At 37.8% G+C, this 17,501-nt stretch overlaps 1 protein-coding gene across 2 annotated transcripts in view; it reads left to right on the plus strand.

Annotated features, from left to right (window-relative positions):
- The window catches only part of LOC129769896 (homeobox protein vnd), a 94,206-nt gene that overhangs the window by 52,403 nt on the left and 24,302 nt on the right, over positions 1–17,501 (plus strand). The window contains exon 4 of one of the 2 annotated variants that reach the window (XM_055772416.1): positions 7,048–7,519. In XM_055772416.1, coding sequence (XP_055628391.1) covers positions 7,389–7,519 — 131 coding nt within the window. In that variant the 5' untranslated portion in view covers positions 7,048–7,388. Of the gene's footprint in view, positions 1–7,047; positions 7,520–8,798; positions 8,867–17,501 lie in introns of those variants that run through there. The other variant, XM_055772417.1, reaches the window with a different exon arrangement.

The following is a 17,501-nucleotide window of genomic DNA, read 5'->3' on the forward strand; positions in this document are numbered from 1 at the left end:
TCATGCAATCGAGTGGTGGCGAAAGAGATGGGTGAACGGAGTGTTTCTATCTCACACTCGCGCCAGTCCCACCAGTTTTGGTATGAGAGGCACCAACCACATTACCACTACCACCGTAAAACAGCAATCGTTGAGTGAATATAGTTTCCGTGTAAATTACCAGGAAGAGACGCAAGTGGAAACTTGTATTTACCCTTGAGTGCCGAGTGCGCGTTTGAGAGAGTTCTCGAGATCCATGCGCAAGTAATACCGTCGTGTCGCTGGATTTTGGACAGTGGGACAAACGTGGAATATTTCGGTGAATTTTTTGTATCTCGAAGGTACAGTATATGGACAATAGCTACCAACGCGATACCAGAATATATTACTCAGCTTCAAGGAACTCTTCGGTTAGCCTCAGTGCTATTCCTGGTATTCTGAATTAAAAATTTTAATGTGGATTCGAAGGAATTTTTACTATTTCAAAAGGTGTGTTCAATTACCGTTCTTTAATCAACCTTCGGAACAGCGTGATACATTGGTTTATGTTTCTCAAAAATTTATTTTGAAGAGAAACTTTTAAGGGTTCGTTAAAAATATCTTCTTTTATAAATAATTTTTTTTTCAATAATAATAATCGTTTCTGAACAATTTTTTTTTAACTAAAAATAGGAAGTCTCCTTGGAAAAAGAATCCTGCCGTACCACTCCGCCCTCTAAATGGCACTTACGATACAAGAGGAACTCTCCTTTCTCAATATATTATTTCTTGCGTCAAGTTCGTTTTATGTATATCAAGTAACAATAAGATTTTATTCCAGAAGTAAGAAGTGAGATATTGAGTTCATAGATGTAATAACGCTATGAATCAATTGAACAACTTCCATAAATCAAACAATATTTCTTGAGGAAATCAAATGTTCGTATATGATAGATTTTATTTTTTTCTCCAAAATATATATTTTTGTTAAGGCTCATAAGCGTTAGCCTGACAGGGCCGAGCGTACAATATTTTGACAATATTGTGATATAATATTTTGACAATATTGTATTTAATGATGTTCGTCAAATATTCTATTTTACAACAACACGTTTAGTTTTTAAATATTTGTTTGCTATATCCATATATACAATTTAGAATGAGGATAGTTTTAATATTATGGTTTTAAGCATTAGATCTCATAAATGTAAGATCTAGATTAAATAATTACCCTGTTCGAGAAAACACGAATCGATTTGATTTTTCGAAATATGAATTTGAGACGTTCTCCGGCAGTTTATGTCTTCCTCGCTTTGGTGATAATGTAATGGCCATTGATTACTTTCTACTCGCTGTGTATGGCTAATAGCGCTTTGTGCCTCACAACTTCAAGATTCTTCTGCAGTGTTTTGATCTCGTTCCCGTATGCTTGGACTTGTGCGAAAAGCCACAAATATGTGTCTGCTCTCTGGTATTCTTCTCGCTGCAAAAGGACCACCGTAGCTGAAATTTTATTTTCTTTCTTTCTTTGAGGATATCTTGGTCGGAGCTTCTTTGGCGTCGTGCACAAATTACGTAACGAGATTGTGTCCTCGATCCCATTTGATTAAGTCGTTATTGTTCCTAGTGGAAATCCACCACCATTCGTCGAGTTACGTGGTGCTACAGATTTTTCCTATTTGGAAGGCAATGAATTATTTGTATCATTGCTGATCGAAGAGGACCTGAGAAAGTATCGTCCTCGAATCGATCTAAATGAACCGCTGTTTCTCCTCTACGGAATGATTCTCGATGATAAAAAACATGCGATCAAATATGACTGGAACCAACCATGACACAGAAATAAACTGCATGTTAGGTACAAAACATCAAGGCAATAGATGACTTCTGTCAACCCCCCAATTTTATGATTTGCTGCATGGGTTCAATTTCCATATTATCAATGCAAGAAAACATGCAATCAAAAATAAAAGAGGAAAGAGACAGGATGAAGGTGAACGAAATAGAGCATAGAGAAGGAAGAAGAGGAAGAAAAATAGAAATAGTTTTTGAAATATAATAGAAACTTTTTTTTTAATTCTTTATTTTTGAGACTTTCAGCCTCCTGGGCTGGTTCGTCTCAGCAGAATAGAAACAGAATAAACATAATTCTTTCTTTTTTTCTTGTTAACTTCTTCAATACATAGAACGAACGTGTTAAAGCGTATGAATATTGCAGCTTGATCCCATATATATTCCTGTCGAGTGGAGTAGAGGCTCTCAGCTCTGGTGGGGCTCTTCGCATGTCCCAAAGTTACAGCAGCAGTCGTGGTCTTGGTGATGTGGTGACTTATATGTGAATTATGATTTTCTTAGGGTAAAGGGCTTTAAGGTTAGCTAATGATAGTTAATATCGCGTACATCAAGTTTTTTGCCACTCATTGTTTTAAATGTAAGTGATTTTCATCAACCATCACTACAAAACGGCATTTTCGTTGCGTTTATGGAGCAAATCGCAGATTGATATGCAATCCATTGAAGGTATTTCGACCAAATTTTGTGGAGCAAACATATCGTAACAATTGACGTGACAAAGCTTCACTAGATCATCATCATCAGTAGCGGCACGAACATTCAGAACAACTTAATATATTTTCTTCAATAAATGAAACACTTTTTAATGACAGATACAATGTCAGATACATTACAAATTCTTACTTCTTATAATATGGGCAGGCGATCTGGCGTAGTGGTAACATCCATATTTCTCACGCAAAGGTCACGAGCTCAATTCTCACTCCCGACATTCTTCCAAAAGTGGAAGTAAAAAGTGACGAACCAGCCAAAAGTGTTGAAAGTCACTATAAACTAGGAATTGTTGTATTTGGGTGTTATTTGCTGCTAAAGCATTACGGAGCCTGTATCTTTCTTATTCAGTTCTACATAATTCTTAGTGACTAATATTCCTTTAATTGTTTCCGTGCCCATTCTATTTCTAATCTTTGTTGTATTTCTTTTATTACATTGTTTTATATTTTGCAAACATCCGCTTGCAACTGGTGCTTATCCTTTTTAGGCATTTTCACAATTATATATTAGTATTGTTTTTTGTGATACTTTGACTACGACAATAAATGACAGATCAGAATTAATGAAAGCGTCGAGAATAATGAATGAAATAAGCAAAGAGATCAGTTTCGAAAGATTGAGCAGAGACGTAAAACTTTTTTCAATTGTCTGCAATTCAAATTTTGAATATGTGTGTTTGATTACGTATGAGAATATTGCACATTTTTATACGGTTTTCAAATAATTTTCATTTATATATTATGCAAGTAAAATATACTAAACATCTATAATCCTGTAATTCTTACATCAGTTCTGGAGTGAGGTGAAAAAGATCTCGCAGAATCATCCACAATGTTCATACCGGAGAATTTTCATTCAAGTTCTCATTTCAAGCAGGACAACTTTGACGAGAATCCCAGTATATTAGTTAAAGAAGGAAGCATTCAATTATTTAATTTTCTTATGTTAGTTTTGTTGCATTTCTAGTGATATTCAGTGGTCTGGTTACCATGGGTAGGGCCGCCTCTGAATAAGTAATTTGTTTAACTTTTATTTTCGGAAACGGGCTTTTTTTTCAGTAAAGCACCGATCTTCTCTTTATGAGTTAGAAAAAAGAAAGAAAAATTTTGGTTACTAACGGGTTTTTTTCAGAGCTAGTGCTAAGTCCGGTTCGTTCGAATAGTCACCATTACAAGATATTCGTTCGCGCAGGCGCAATTGCTGAAACTGACCTAACGTTTCGCAAACATTTAAAAAGTCTTAAGCTTCCGTGTTGAATTCCGAAGGTTTTTAAAATTAAAAATTGGTGGGTTATATCTATGATATAACTGCAAGGTTGACGTGGGACTACCTTAACTTAGCAATCACTTCAGTGAGCAGAAGATATGAAGGCATATCCTTCAATGCAATCTTGAATAACCGAGTAATCCGTGTTAGGAAAACACTTTTCGGAGTGCAAAAAAAACATGCGAGTGCAGAAGTACCTCCGGCTTGCATGAGTCAACACCTTCAACTTCTACTTTATATACTATAGAGGATTTAAACCTGAAAGTTCTTTCGTCTCTAGTGTCTGCACGACAGGTTCTTATGTTTAGGAGACCGTGTTAAGGAAACATATTTTAGTATTCACAAATACAAGCCAGTACAAAAGTACTCGCAGTTTGCATTTATTTGCAAAGCCGATTTCCCCAGACATCTTGGTTTTGAAGTCTGTGTTGGGGAAACCCATTTCAGTCGAAACAAAATACCCCCATCCTCATGTAATTTAAATGCCAATTTCCCTTCGCTCCATGGATTTGAAGTCTGTGTTAGGGAAACACATTTCAGTCGGAACAAAAACACCCCCGACCTTCATGTATTTGCAATTTCGATTTCTCCAAGATGGCTGTGTTAGGGAAACCGTAAATCGGGCCAATCAAAATGAAGCAGTTAGGGCGTTTAGATAATGCTTAACATTTTACAGTTTTTCAATTGTTTATCTAATGAAAAATAACATTTTATTAATTGCGATAGAAACGTAGAAATATTCCCTATCAATTGATGCAAACATCTTTCCGATCCAGTAAGAAATGTTCGAGTTATAAGTATTCGGAATCTTTCATTTTTTCCTGCATGTACTGTGTTTAGGTTTTCATTTTACCCTCCATATACTCCGGTTAGACGTAGTCCCACGTCAAAACGCGACTTTTCTCTAAACGATTCAAACTACGACTGATTTATTGACTTCGATTACAATGATTTCGACTCTACCAAAATGTGCCTAAAAACCTCACCCTGCATTTCCAGAACCAGACCACACTCATGCTCATTCGTCAGGTGCGAAGTCCACGTTGTGATCGGTCGATGATGCGTCGTCGGCAATTCCGATGTCCGGTCGCATTGTTCTCTGTTGGTCTCTTTTCCACTCGTGGTGTTGACAGAATGCGTTTATCTTTGTATGTTACCTATTATGTTGATGAATTGTTCGGTGGTCACCGGTGCGAGTGTTTTGGGAAATTGAATGCTTCCTTCTTTAACTTTTTCTTTAATAAATACGGATACGGAAATACGGATAATTTTCATAGTGATAAAGTAAAAAAGATAAAGTCAGAGAAAATCAGAGCCATTTCAGGAAAATAAGGCGAAATTGAGTGTTTGTCAGGATATCAGGATAAGAGCCAAAAAGTCTGGGAAATCCTGGAAAATCAGGAAGGTTGGTATCTCTGCCCTAGTGGGTGTGACTTTTGCTGAATCTTTCAATAAATGCAAATAGGCTGCATTTCTACTGTGCGGACTTAGTGTTTGGTTGCATAAACTTTTTTTCTTGGGACTGGAAAATTGGAAATTTCTATTCAATTGGTACATTTTTCAAGCACATGTAAAAGACAGAGAAACTATCAGAAAAAAAATATTTTAAAAATAATTTTAAAAAAATCGTCAACGTCAACCTAGATTTTCGAAATCGTCGCCCAACTCTGGTGAAACTACTACTGGTGTAAAATGTATTTTTCGAGTTTCAACGTTTCAAGATATAAGACGTAATTTAAAATACAGTCGCCTGATATCCTTCGATCGTTCTTCGATGCTTTGAATTCCGTATTCAAAAGCTGGGGTTCACTCTCAACATAATTGTTTACGATTTAGTTAAAAAAAAAATTGAATTAGGAGAAAACAAATCAATAAGAGTAACGACAAAAGGAACCAGATACAATTCCTTCTAGAGTTAACGTTATTTCAGGGGAATGCTGTATATTTTTCAGCTTAAACCCGTTAATCTATATTTTTAACAAGACGACCACAAGAGGAAATAGACAACTGTAGTACTTATGAGGAGATACTTCAACCTCGCAAAAACCAAAGCTGCTGAAAAAGTATGTTTATATGCATCAAATGCTATCTAACTTTATTAAAGTTTGTACATCAGATGGAAGATCTAACGCTTTAGACCGGTTGTATCATTTGTTCACAATATTTTTTCTTGAAATTTCATTCAATATTTTCTAATAATGATATGTCACAGTGTCTTTATGCTGTAAGCTAAACTGAGTAAAAGCTACTAATGTGCTAACAGTATACACAAAAGTGCGAATACGATAATATAACAAAAATATAACGTTTTTATCAGACAATTTATTTGTAAAATTATTTAGTTATACCGAATAAAACACTTGACATATCTGAATAGTTGATAGAAAAAATTCGATATGATAAATTCTGTTTCGGCAAAGCAACATTTCTCTCGCTGTGCCACTCACATCCATGAGAAGTGGCATCCTTGTCGAGTTTGAGTGTGCACACATAAGCGGCGCATAAACATCATTGGCCCTCATCGAGCGAGCGAGCGAACGCTGATAATAGCAGGCGATGGCGATGGCAATGGCAACGAAGAGAACGAGGACGAAAACGAGTGCCACCGGCGACACGGACACTCGAAAGCGTGCTCACACTCAGAAAGCTGCCGCTGCCTACTTGCGTGACTAACCGACTGCTTCACTGTTATCGATGGCGAGTGGTAATGGTGGTGGTGGTGATGCCGATGGGCCTGTCGGAAGTCTCACTTTTGCAGCAGTGTGGGAAAGAAAATGGATGTAATAACGAAACGCGCGAAGCCACGCCCACTAGCGCAATGCTAATGGGCGCTTCCGATTGGCCTACTCATCATCATATCGTCATCGTCTCGAAAACGTTGCTGCGTTCGTTGGTCCGTGCGTAAAGTGCCGATGAGAGGATCCACTCACCACTCGTCTTCATACATTCTGATAAATAAAAGGTAGCCTACACGGAAAGAGAGCAGGGCTGGATGTATGTTTTCGAGCTTGTTGGGAAGGCGGGAAGAAGAGGCGAGATGCGAACACGAGAGTGAGCGAGAGGCGGCATCGAAGAAGGATACAAGCAGAAGAACTCAGCTCTCGTCGAGTCGAGTGGCTTGAGGCCCGGTGTGGAGTGCCCACTTACCTTCAAGTGAAAACATAATTTAGTTACAGTCAAGAACTAGCTATCAACGGCTGAAGAGTATGAATATGCGCTTAGTACTTGATAATAACAACATCGTTGTTTGATTAGAGCGATTGCTGCGCTATCGGAAAGTGATCGGGCGTGAGTTTTGGTGTCCCGTGAATCAGTGAACCGATGTTTGTGAATTAGAGTTGTGAATTTACACGAAACAAATAGCGAGTGATTATTACTGTGAAAAAATCTCCGGTGACAATTCCGGTGCAATTGTATTGTGTTCAAAGTGGTCCGCAAAACGGTTCAAAGTGGCCGCGGAAAAGAAAAACGCTGGTGAGCTGAGCACCACCAGCCCACCGAAAACGCCATCTCCATCGCGGAGGAGTTCAGTCTCGCCGCCACCACCGCAGCCCAGGATTGCGTCCAGCGGCGGCCAAACGATCCTCGGAGACATAATGGGTCCGACGGCCGCTACCACCGCCAACACCCCACCGATGCTGAACTGGGCGCCCATCCTGTTTCCATCGGCGTGGAATCCGGCCCTACTTCCGGCGTTCTATCCAGCCGCCCTGCGATCACTGCCAGGGTGAGTAATTGATCATTAATCAAAGCATAAGCTGATTGCAGTTCAGAAGCCGTGAGTTGACAGTGAGCGGAAATGAAACTATCCCTACTCCACATCAAAAAGTCGTAAATAACTGGATTAAATCCTCCGGCTGCGAGTAACTTAAATGCCCGATTTGGATGCGATTAGTCGGATGGTTTATTACTTCCTGAAGCTGTAAATAAACGATCGAGCGATTGGTTCGGAACTGTTGAGTGTTGCGTGAATCAACGCATAACATAACATCGATGAAAAGGTGTGAAGAGTGTCCAACCAGAACACTAATTTAGTCATTGTTTCCTTTGCGAGTGCTTTGTGTAGTTTTGCAAATTAGCTACCACGCCTCGGGACAGGTCCTACCGAAGTTGTTCACCGCTCGAGGATCAAACTTTACGGCGGGGAAATACGCCGAATAAGTTCTCGTCGCCCGTAAGCACGTATTTCCCGAGTTGCAACCGGGTTGAGCACACACACACGTACCTGTTCGAGACCTGTCACAGAGCTTTTGGGGGAACGAAAATGCAAATTTTCCCACCGGTACAATAGTATTTGCAAATGTCATTAGCATAAGGTGATGCACTCCAGCTGGTCCATAAAAATGTGATTGCGAGCTGATTCGAACACCTTCCCGATCACAAGTGGCCCCGTTGTTTACAGCCCTTGGCCAGCCTCTTTTTCACACGTTTCTGGGATCGCTCTCTCTTTCTGCCTTCCTGTAACCTTTTTCGGGCCGGTAATCAGCTAATCGGGAGAGGTAGTCGATATTTTGCTGAACTCCTGATGATGGTCTAAAGACGGCGTTAGTAAATGAACCCGACGAAGGTAAACAATGGGTAGCGAGCGGGGGTGTGCAAGATAAACATGCTTTCTGTTGTTGTTTTTTGGGGATTTCCGAATGACGGGAATTCCCTGTCAATGCAAATAAGGTTGGGGTAGGGTGGGTGTGTGTGTGTGTGCCTGTCTTGGGTTCGGACTGGGATGAGGTGTTCGATGTTGAATGGAAGGAAGTGTCACAGATTAGATGGGACATTTGTTTTCATAATTAGCACAAGGTGTGAATGTTGGGGAGGTAAGTGTGTGGGTATTCATCGTTTCGTAGGTGCGTTTATGTATGCGTTTGTAGCTTATGCACCTCTTTCGCTTCGTATTCTCCTGTGCTCATTTAGTTAGTGATCTTAATGGTTTAAACATGTGTCGTAATGCTCATTAAAGGAAGTTTCAAAACATAATCTAGTTTCTGTGAATGATAAAAACTGGTCGATTCTGAAGGGCGTCTCTCAAGTATAATTGCATCCAAGGGGTGGTCGTCTTATAACATTATCAATTCTGGTAAGTCATTCATCGAATTTGTTATGTTTTTTTTTTATTATGATTAGATGTTATGTTTACTTTTTGGGTGGTTTCGTTTTAAAATTTATGAGGCGTTATAAACAGGTTTTCGTAACACACATTAACCCGGAAGCGACCGATTCTACAACAATCACTAATCAATCATAAGTGAATGCCGTTGGTAATTATTGTACGATAATTACATTGATCGTGTCCCACCTGCATTTTCCTATCTGCATTTTTTTGCGGATTTTCGACTGTATAGCTTTACAGCTTTATTCTTATTCGATCAAAAGGATTCCGTCGTTATGTTTTTGGATCATACTTCTCTTTGTACGAATATGATTTGTCAATCGATCCAACGCTGCTTCCGAGATTTATTAGATTTTCCTGTTAGAAACCTTTCAACAAGTTTGTCTGTTTTTAGATCATTCGTTGAATCTCTCAATTTAGTGCGCTAAAGAATAAAGATAAAGTATTGATTCTAGAAGACTAAATGAGTCAGCAGCACATTCAATGCAATTTCTGTTAGATTAATTTAGAACTAGAAATGAACTCAAAATATTGTAAAAAGTGTTCTTTATATAAATTTCAGAAGATAGAAAATTATAAAAAGAACAGTTTTTACAATCTTTCGGGTTGGACATTAATTCTAAATTTCTCTGTGGAGATGCATACCTTTATAAATAAAAACCCCATAGCAATTTTGACGTGGGACTACGTCTAACCGGAATATATGGAGGGTAAAATGAAAACCTAAACACAGAACATGCAAGAAAAAATGAAAGATTTCGAATGCTTATAGCTCGAACATTTCGTACTGGATAGGAGAGATGTTTGCATCACTTGATAGGGAATATTTCTACGCATCTATCGCAACTAACAAAATGTTGTTTTTCATTAGATAAACAATTGAATAACTGTAAAATATTAGGCGTTATCTAAACGCCCTAACTGCATCGTTTTGATTGGCCCGATTTACGGTTTCCCTAACACAGCCATCAAAACCAAGCAGCCTAGGGGAAATCGGCATTGCAAATTCATACAAATCGGGGGTATTTTTGTTCCGATTGAAATGTGTTTCCCTAACACAGACTTCAAAACCGAGGTTTCTGGGGAAATCGGCTCTGCAAATAAATGCAAACTGCGAGTACTTTTGTCCTCGCTTGCCTTTGTGCAGAGTGGAATATGTCTGTCCTAACATGATCTTCTAAACTTAGGAACCTGGAAAAATCGTGCAGCCACTAGAAGCGAATGAACTTCCCAGTTTCAAGCAAATTCGAGATTCGAGAAGTATGTACACTTTTGGGATGTAAACTTCAGAGGGAAATGTAAAATAAAATAATCGTTTGATAATTTTTTTTTGTCTTTATTGGAAAGATTTTCAGCCTTAGGCTGGTTCATCAAACGTTTGATAATTCTTCCGTACATATATTTTGTTCTAGTCATCATACCAAACGTAAAAGGTCCGTCATTAAATTTACTTGTAACGAAGAACAATCAATCACAATAAATGAATTGACTTTACACGGCATTTGTTCATTTTTTTCACTCACAGAGCAAATATATTGAACTCAATTGAATTTGGAAACTGTTTCATTCAATCAAGAATTTAATCAATACAAACGAATGATTGCTAAGCTAAGGTAGTTCCACGTGAACCTTGCGGTTATATCATAGATATAACCCACTATTTTTTTTTTTTAAAGGAAAACTTTACTTAATTTTATTTGAATATCCTGACTATTTTTCTTCGAATTTGTTTGTATTTCCGCTTAAAATTCATCATTATAATATAACATCATTCTCCAACAAAATTTTCGTTCGAGATCACTACTTGCAAAAAGTGTGTTAGTCTATTACATAGAATAAAAATTCCATAAGGAAAAGATGTTTTTCATTCATAATTTTCATTGTGTTTATTCCACCGGAAAATTCATTTCCCATTTCGCTTCAACGAAACAAGGCAATTTATGCTGTCAACGCAAATAAACAATGAACGCTGCAGCACTTTGCGGCAGGGACAACATTTTGTCTGCCCTGTGGTTTTGACCGCAACGTTTGAAGTTTCTATTCGGGGCTTAGAAGGTACGGTATCGCCGAGTACCGGATTTTATGGTTGTATAATGAAAATGTAAACAAACCGTGCATTTTTCAACTGTACTCTGAGTGCCGCTTTTTTGCAGTTTATGAAACAATCGAATTTTCTGGAGCGGTTGTCATCTCATAAACCATTGTTTCATTTTCTGATACACAAAACAGAACCGAAAAAATGTAGTTTCTTTGAGATTAGCATGCTCGAAGGCAGTTCAAAAACTTCAAGGAAGGAAGGTATTGAATTAGAGAGACTTTAAACTCTGAGAGTTCATTCGTCTCTAAACTTCAAACAAACAGATATCTCTATCTATAAAGATAAGAAAGTTAGATTTTTCATTTCATCGACAATTTTGATCACCTTATTTTTGATAACATAAAAATGAGCGCTCTATCATATGTAACAATTTCTTCTAAGACAGTTTTTGTCTAAACAATAAATATTTCCCACAAAGTTGTTTTTAGCGCCTTTTATCTGAGTTGCATTAGGGTAACGGGTTTTTTTACTCTAACTTTTATATTTAAAATTCTTCATCAAAATGGTCTTCGTACGACTTTTAGAGTTCATTCAATACCAACATTTTGCGATGCAGAACCTGTCAGTATCTTAATCCTGCTAAAAGTTATTGATAGGTTTTCATGCATTCATTGATTTCATTTTTAATTTACTCAAACACAAAAAATAATATAATTTTGAAAACCACATATTATATAGAGTGAAATTTGTTCTTTCAAATTCCGTCAACATTTTTTTTTAATGTTTGACCCAGAAAGAATGACAAACGAATGAAAAGAGCGTGTTTTTTTTGGGAAGAAATATCAATAACTTTGAGTAAAGTTGGGATATTGACAAGTTCTGCATCGAAGAATGTTTGTATTAGTAAGCTCTAAAAGTCTTTCGAAGACAGTGTGCATGTAAAATTTGAAATTTAAAAGTTAGAGCAAAAAAACAGTTTTTTTCATGGTGACTCTAACGTAACTTATAAATAAGGCGCTATATCGGTTATTTCAAGAGATAGAAAAAAAACATTGTTCTACATAGATGTCTCAAATAATTAGAGCTACAACATTATCGAACTATGTTTACCTCTATCTATAAAGATAAGAAAGTTAGATTTATTATTTCATCGACAATTTTGATCACCCTATTTTTGACAACATAAAAACAGTTTTTGTGTAGAGAATAACTGTTAATTTCCACTTAAATGCATCTACTGGACCATTGTGCATTGGTTTTTGGCTCGCATCAACGCTGGAGTTCCACATTGTAATTGAATTATGATGTCAACTCGTGTTCATCGTTCGTAGAGTTATCTGATAATCGGAGTAAAGTCGTTCGGAACCCTGCAAAAACGCTTCTTGTTTCTATACGTGTGGCGGTCTCACATTTTGTGACATTGTTTAGCGTTAGCGTTTAGCTATTTAAATATCTCTTATCATTCAACCTTTGTTAGCACTTTATAAGACAGCTGAAAGAATTTGCCCCGTTCACTTCCATCGACACCCAGATCGATATTTAAAGATGCTCCTGTGAAACTATCCAAGAGATAACTTAATTTCTTCTGCATATTAGCGTGACGAGCAATCCTCTACTAGGATAGAAATCAATTACTTCGGTAAGAATCTCAGAAACTACGATGCGAGAGAGTAAAAATATTAAGATATTGTGTTTTCCAGGATGTTCGTGAGCATTTTTAGAGAATAAATCTCTATTGTTTTGATTCATCATATCATTTATCGATCATTTTCATATCATTTTTAGAGAATAAATCAAAAGCATAGAATATGCACTGCTCACACAATCTTTGATGTAGCCTGAAAATTCCATCCTACCATAACATGCTTGGTTCCTCATCAAACAACTTGTGTAAGTGCCTTCTGATGTTGCCAAATGAGTCGAAGTTCTTGCCCTTAAAACAGTTTTGCAAAATTTTGAACAAGTAGTAATCTGAATATTTCGTACGTACGGCGGAGTAGCACATCCCATCCACATCCCATCTAGAGAAAAATGCCGGGTTTTCAGAGAGTTGTGGTGGGACACAACGACCAATCTTGGATGTTTGTCTTGGGTCGTTGCATACTATTCTTCCGGTTAGATACCATCGAATCAATGCTGCCGCTTGGTTCGATAATTTTGTTTCGAGTTAGTTTTCTACACAGCATTTTATGGAAAATCGTGTCGAAGGCTTTTGAGAAATTAAACAGAAACCAACAGGACGACAGGCTCATACAGAATAAATCTTCTATCATCGACCAGCTTCAGAATTGCGGTTTTTATACTGTGATGGAAGTGATCCAGATTGCATCGAACCAGTGTGAATATAGCAACAGACATGAACAAAAAGTCAACTGCTTCATATTGTTCATTTAATTAATCTGTCTAAATAATAATATAATAATATAAATAATAATAAATAATTAAAGTCTGATAATCTGATAAATCTAGAATAATAGAAATGGCTCAAAGTTTCCGACCAAATCATTTGAAAATTTGCTTTTATATTCAAAATACAACATCTTTTTCCTGGACTCAGGAAAGTCAATTCCATTCTAATTCATTAAATTCCACAACATTATGCTTATGGCTTTAGTTCAAAAATGAGGTTTCACTTCGTTTGAGGCGTCCAGTATTGTTTATCGGCAATTCACACTGAAGTGATTAACACTTCTGACACAGTTGCAAATTCTGTTGAGGTTTGCATTTTTGTTTGTTTTCATCATCACGCATATCATCCGATGATTTTCAGTGAACATTTCAAAATTTCGAACTACAGTAAAACCTGTTTTTGTGCGATTTTTTATGCGATTTTCTGTTCTTGTGCGGTTTTTTATGCGCGATTTTTTGTGTGTGGTGTATGAAAAGAAGCATATTTGACGAAGTTATCGTCCATTTAGTTTTTTTTTTTTGATGGTTTATATGCATGTCAGTGCGAAAAAAGCATATTTGCGTCTCAATTATCCCCTTCTCTCATCAAATGCTCTAAGTTTTTCAAAGTTTTTGCATGACATGATTTCTAACAACAACACAGCACAAAACAGCCACGCGCAACCGAAAAAGCAATTTTCCAAAAGGAAATTGAACGGCGAATGGCGTGGATTTGAGTTGTTTTCTTGGGGGTCCCTATCTACCGCGCAAAAATTATTTTTTTTCAAAATGTGTACCGAACACGGTTTTTTAAAGCTGCTGGTGAAGTTTTGCACGATTTTTTTTATATGACTTTTTTTATGCGGTCCCTATCCCCCGCACAAAAAAAAGGTTTACCTGTATCTGCCAATAATGTGCCAATCTGAAAGAGTGTCCGTTTCCTTCACTGAAACTCGAAGCAAGTGTAGGCGGCGACACTGTGCCGTCTTGGATGCGAATATTTATAGTCGACTGCTTTCCAACGCCTACTGCACGGTACATAGGTACACTATGGAAAAGAATTAGCAATTACTGTCTCTGTAATATTCGTTGAAGACAAATGTTGTTGAATCTGTTAATATCGAGCGGAGGGAAAATTGATGTGTTTGATATGTTGTTATCTTCCTCAATTATTTATGAGGCTCTTTCCACAACTTCCAAATTCCAATTTTCTAATAAGAAGGTGCTCCAAACAAATACCAAATTTGTTGAGTTAATTTTTGTGGTTTGCATAGAATTCATTAGATTGAGTCGTTTGAAATGTTTGCTTATGATGTTCTCTTTTTGTCTATTTGGCTGTCATCTGAAAAAAAGGAAAAGAAAACGTTTCATTCATTTTTTTTGTGTTTTGCTTGGTAAAGTCCAATTTTATTTTCAAAACGTGGTCCTTAATCCAAAATATTCAAACCAGATGTACAAATAGAAAACCACGGTTTTTGCCAGAATCTTAGTTTTATTCCAAAAAAAATGACTCTGTACTCATTCTTGAATGATTGAAGTGTTGTTCAGCCAGGCTATGCGCCAAATATCGGAAGAAATGGTTGTCAGAAGGACCGATATCCGGAGAATATGAAGAGAGTACAGTAATATGTCCCGATAAAGTGTTTCGAGGTGACTTTTAATGACAACTCGGTAGCCAGTGGCCGAGCGTTGTCGTGCTGTAAAATCGTTTTATCGTGCCTTCGGTCATAATGCGGTCGTTTTTCCTTCAACGCTCGACTCAAACGCATAAACTGTGTTCGGTAGCGAGCTTTAAGCTGTGAACTGTGGTTTGGCCGTCGATGTAATTTAAGTTTTTTTTCGTGGGAGCAGCTGATTGCAAACGGTGCTCTGCTACTCGAGTGCCTCAATTTTCTCCTTGCACAGAATACAGATTTGTTACCAATGAAAATTTTCATTTGTAATCATGGATTACAAGCTCCTAACCATATATTTTGACATTTTAATGCGATCGATTCACCAAAAGAAAAATCAATACAGTTATACCTCGATATGCGGCAACTTTTTTTTTCGTTACGTTCGTTAGGATATCGAAGAAAAAACATTTTTTTATTGATGCAAAACTGTTCATGGTCACTCAAAAATGCGCAAAAACTCATTTTCTATCACCCAGCAGTTTCATCCAGTTTCTTATGCCCACTTCAGATAATTTTCGTAGACAAACATGATCAGTTTCAAGTAGAGGAAAAGGTCTGAAAAAATTGAAGTGAAATTCGTATTAATTAGTGATTAAACGGATAGTAGTTTGACCGAACACCGGATAGCTTCAAGGTCGTAGCGAATACGAAACTGGAAGACACTGTGCATGAAGCGTAAAAAGGTTTACGTTTCAAAAGAAATAAACACATTTTTACATGAAAATAATAAACTATGACAACTCCAACATCTGAAAGAAAATCGACTGATTTCGCTCAATAGTTTTTTGCATAGTGCCCTATGAAATGAATAAAGTCGGGAGCATACTTTCAACATTTTTTTTAATATCAAAAAAGGTATAAATATTGTCCAAACAGGAAATTCGGGATGCGAAGTATATAGAAAAGATGTTTTGATAGAACATCAGCATCAAAACCAATTTTTCTTCGAAACTTGAGATGCTTAAGATGTTTTTTATAGTCTTGTTAAGACATAACAGTTGAATTTGAGAATCAATTTCAATATGCAAACATACAAAAGATCATCAAGAAATCAGGGGATGCTGTTTATATGATGGTCTCCCGATTAAACCTCTCACGGGGTTGCCACAATTTCTCCTCGCTCAAGTGGAGACAGCCAATTCCTGCTCTTGAACAAAACCACCCGAGCTGCGAATGTGTCGACAGCCCACTCTCGGGGATTACAACCTCCCCGCACAAAAGCGGACTTTCGGGACTCTCATTGATGACTTCCGATGCCGCCGCCGCCGCTACCGCCACCGAAAACGTGCCCCAGCTGTAAAACATCTTAATTTCACCGGAATCGTGCCCACCAGAAATTTCACCAGAAATATCTGCCAGCAAGTGGGAAATTATGCTAATTTTAGAACACCGGTACAGGTTTGTTCGCTGATCGTTCGTTCCGTACGTGATCGCACACAATGGCTTTGGAAATCCCGCCAGTAAAGGAGCAGAGAATTCCTAGGACTCGATCTCTCAGCTCTCGAGAGTAGTACTCTCTCCATCCAAAACTTTGCCTCAGCACTTAATTTGCATTTATTATTGTTTTTGAAAACGGAATAAATTATCCCTCGGATGTGCGGTCGTGCACACAGCACAGGTGTGGGTGAGCGATTGCCCATGGAAGGAGATGCATTGAAGGTTTAATAAGTTTTACTGCTTGCTTCCCGACAGTGCCGGTGGGAGGTGGCAATTGTTCGGAGGTGTTAAAAAAGGAACTACGGGAAATTCCGGACACTTTCGACACTTGGTCAGGTCGTGTTTTCAAGGTAGTGCAAGGTTGGTTGCCTGTTAATCGTCACAAGTTGAAATCGGATTCTCGGGCTAGAAATGATGAGCTTATCCGGTAAAAGTCTATCGGCTTTTATCTCTGCCCCGATTAACGAAGTGTGCGATTATGATAATTTAAAGAAAACATTGGACCGACTTTCACACCTTTGGATTTTTTCTCGGTGTGAAAGAGGACTTGATGGAGGGGATTTTTGCGCATCCAGCGGCCTTTCGTTTATCTAATTAAATTATTACACCACCGAGGGCTCGAAATATATTAATCCCACCCACCGAATTTTGAATCGAACGATGACAGCCGAACAAAGCGGTGTGGCGTGAACCGGATTACCGGTGACGGAGGAGTGGCATCGGGGGAAAGTAAATACCAGAACTTTATCGAAGAGAAAAATAACTATTCCAAGGATAGAATTAAGTCCCTTACCTTCACCGTGCATCCGTTGGGAAGCGAAAAAAATAGTAATAGAGACCGGGGTAAAACAAGGTGGAAACTGTACAATCTAAATCACATTGTAATCCGATGGAAATGGTAGCGAAAGAAAAGTTTTGTGATCCCCCGACCCTTTGCACCCCAAACACACTCACACTCGGTTCGATCCCAAATTGATTGACGTTAATCTAATCCAATCGTTTTTCTTGGTTGTTTGGTGGGTTGATTATTTCCGTAGCCCCGAAAGGTGCAATCCTTGCCTGT

This window comes from Toxorhynchites rutilus, chromosome 2, assembly GCF_029784135.1.
Source record: "Toxorhynchites rutilus septentrionalis strain SRP chromosome 2, ASM2978413v1, whole genome shotgun sequence".
Classification (NCBI taxonomy): domain Eukaryota; kingdom Metazoa; phylum Arthropoda; class Insecta; order Diptera; family Culicidae; genus Toxorhynchites; species Toxorhynchites rutilus.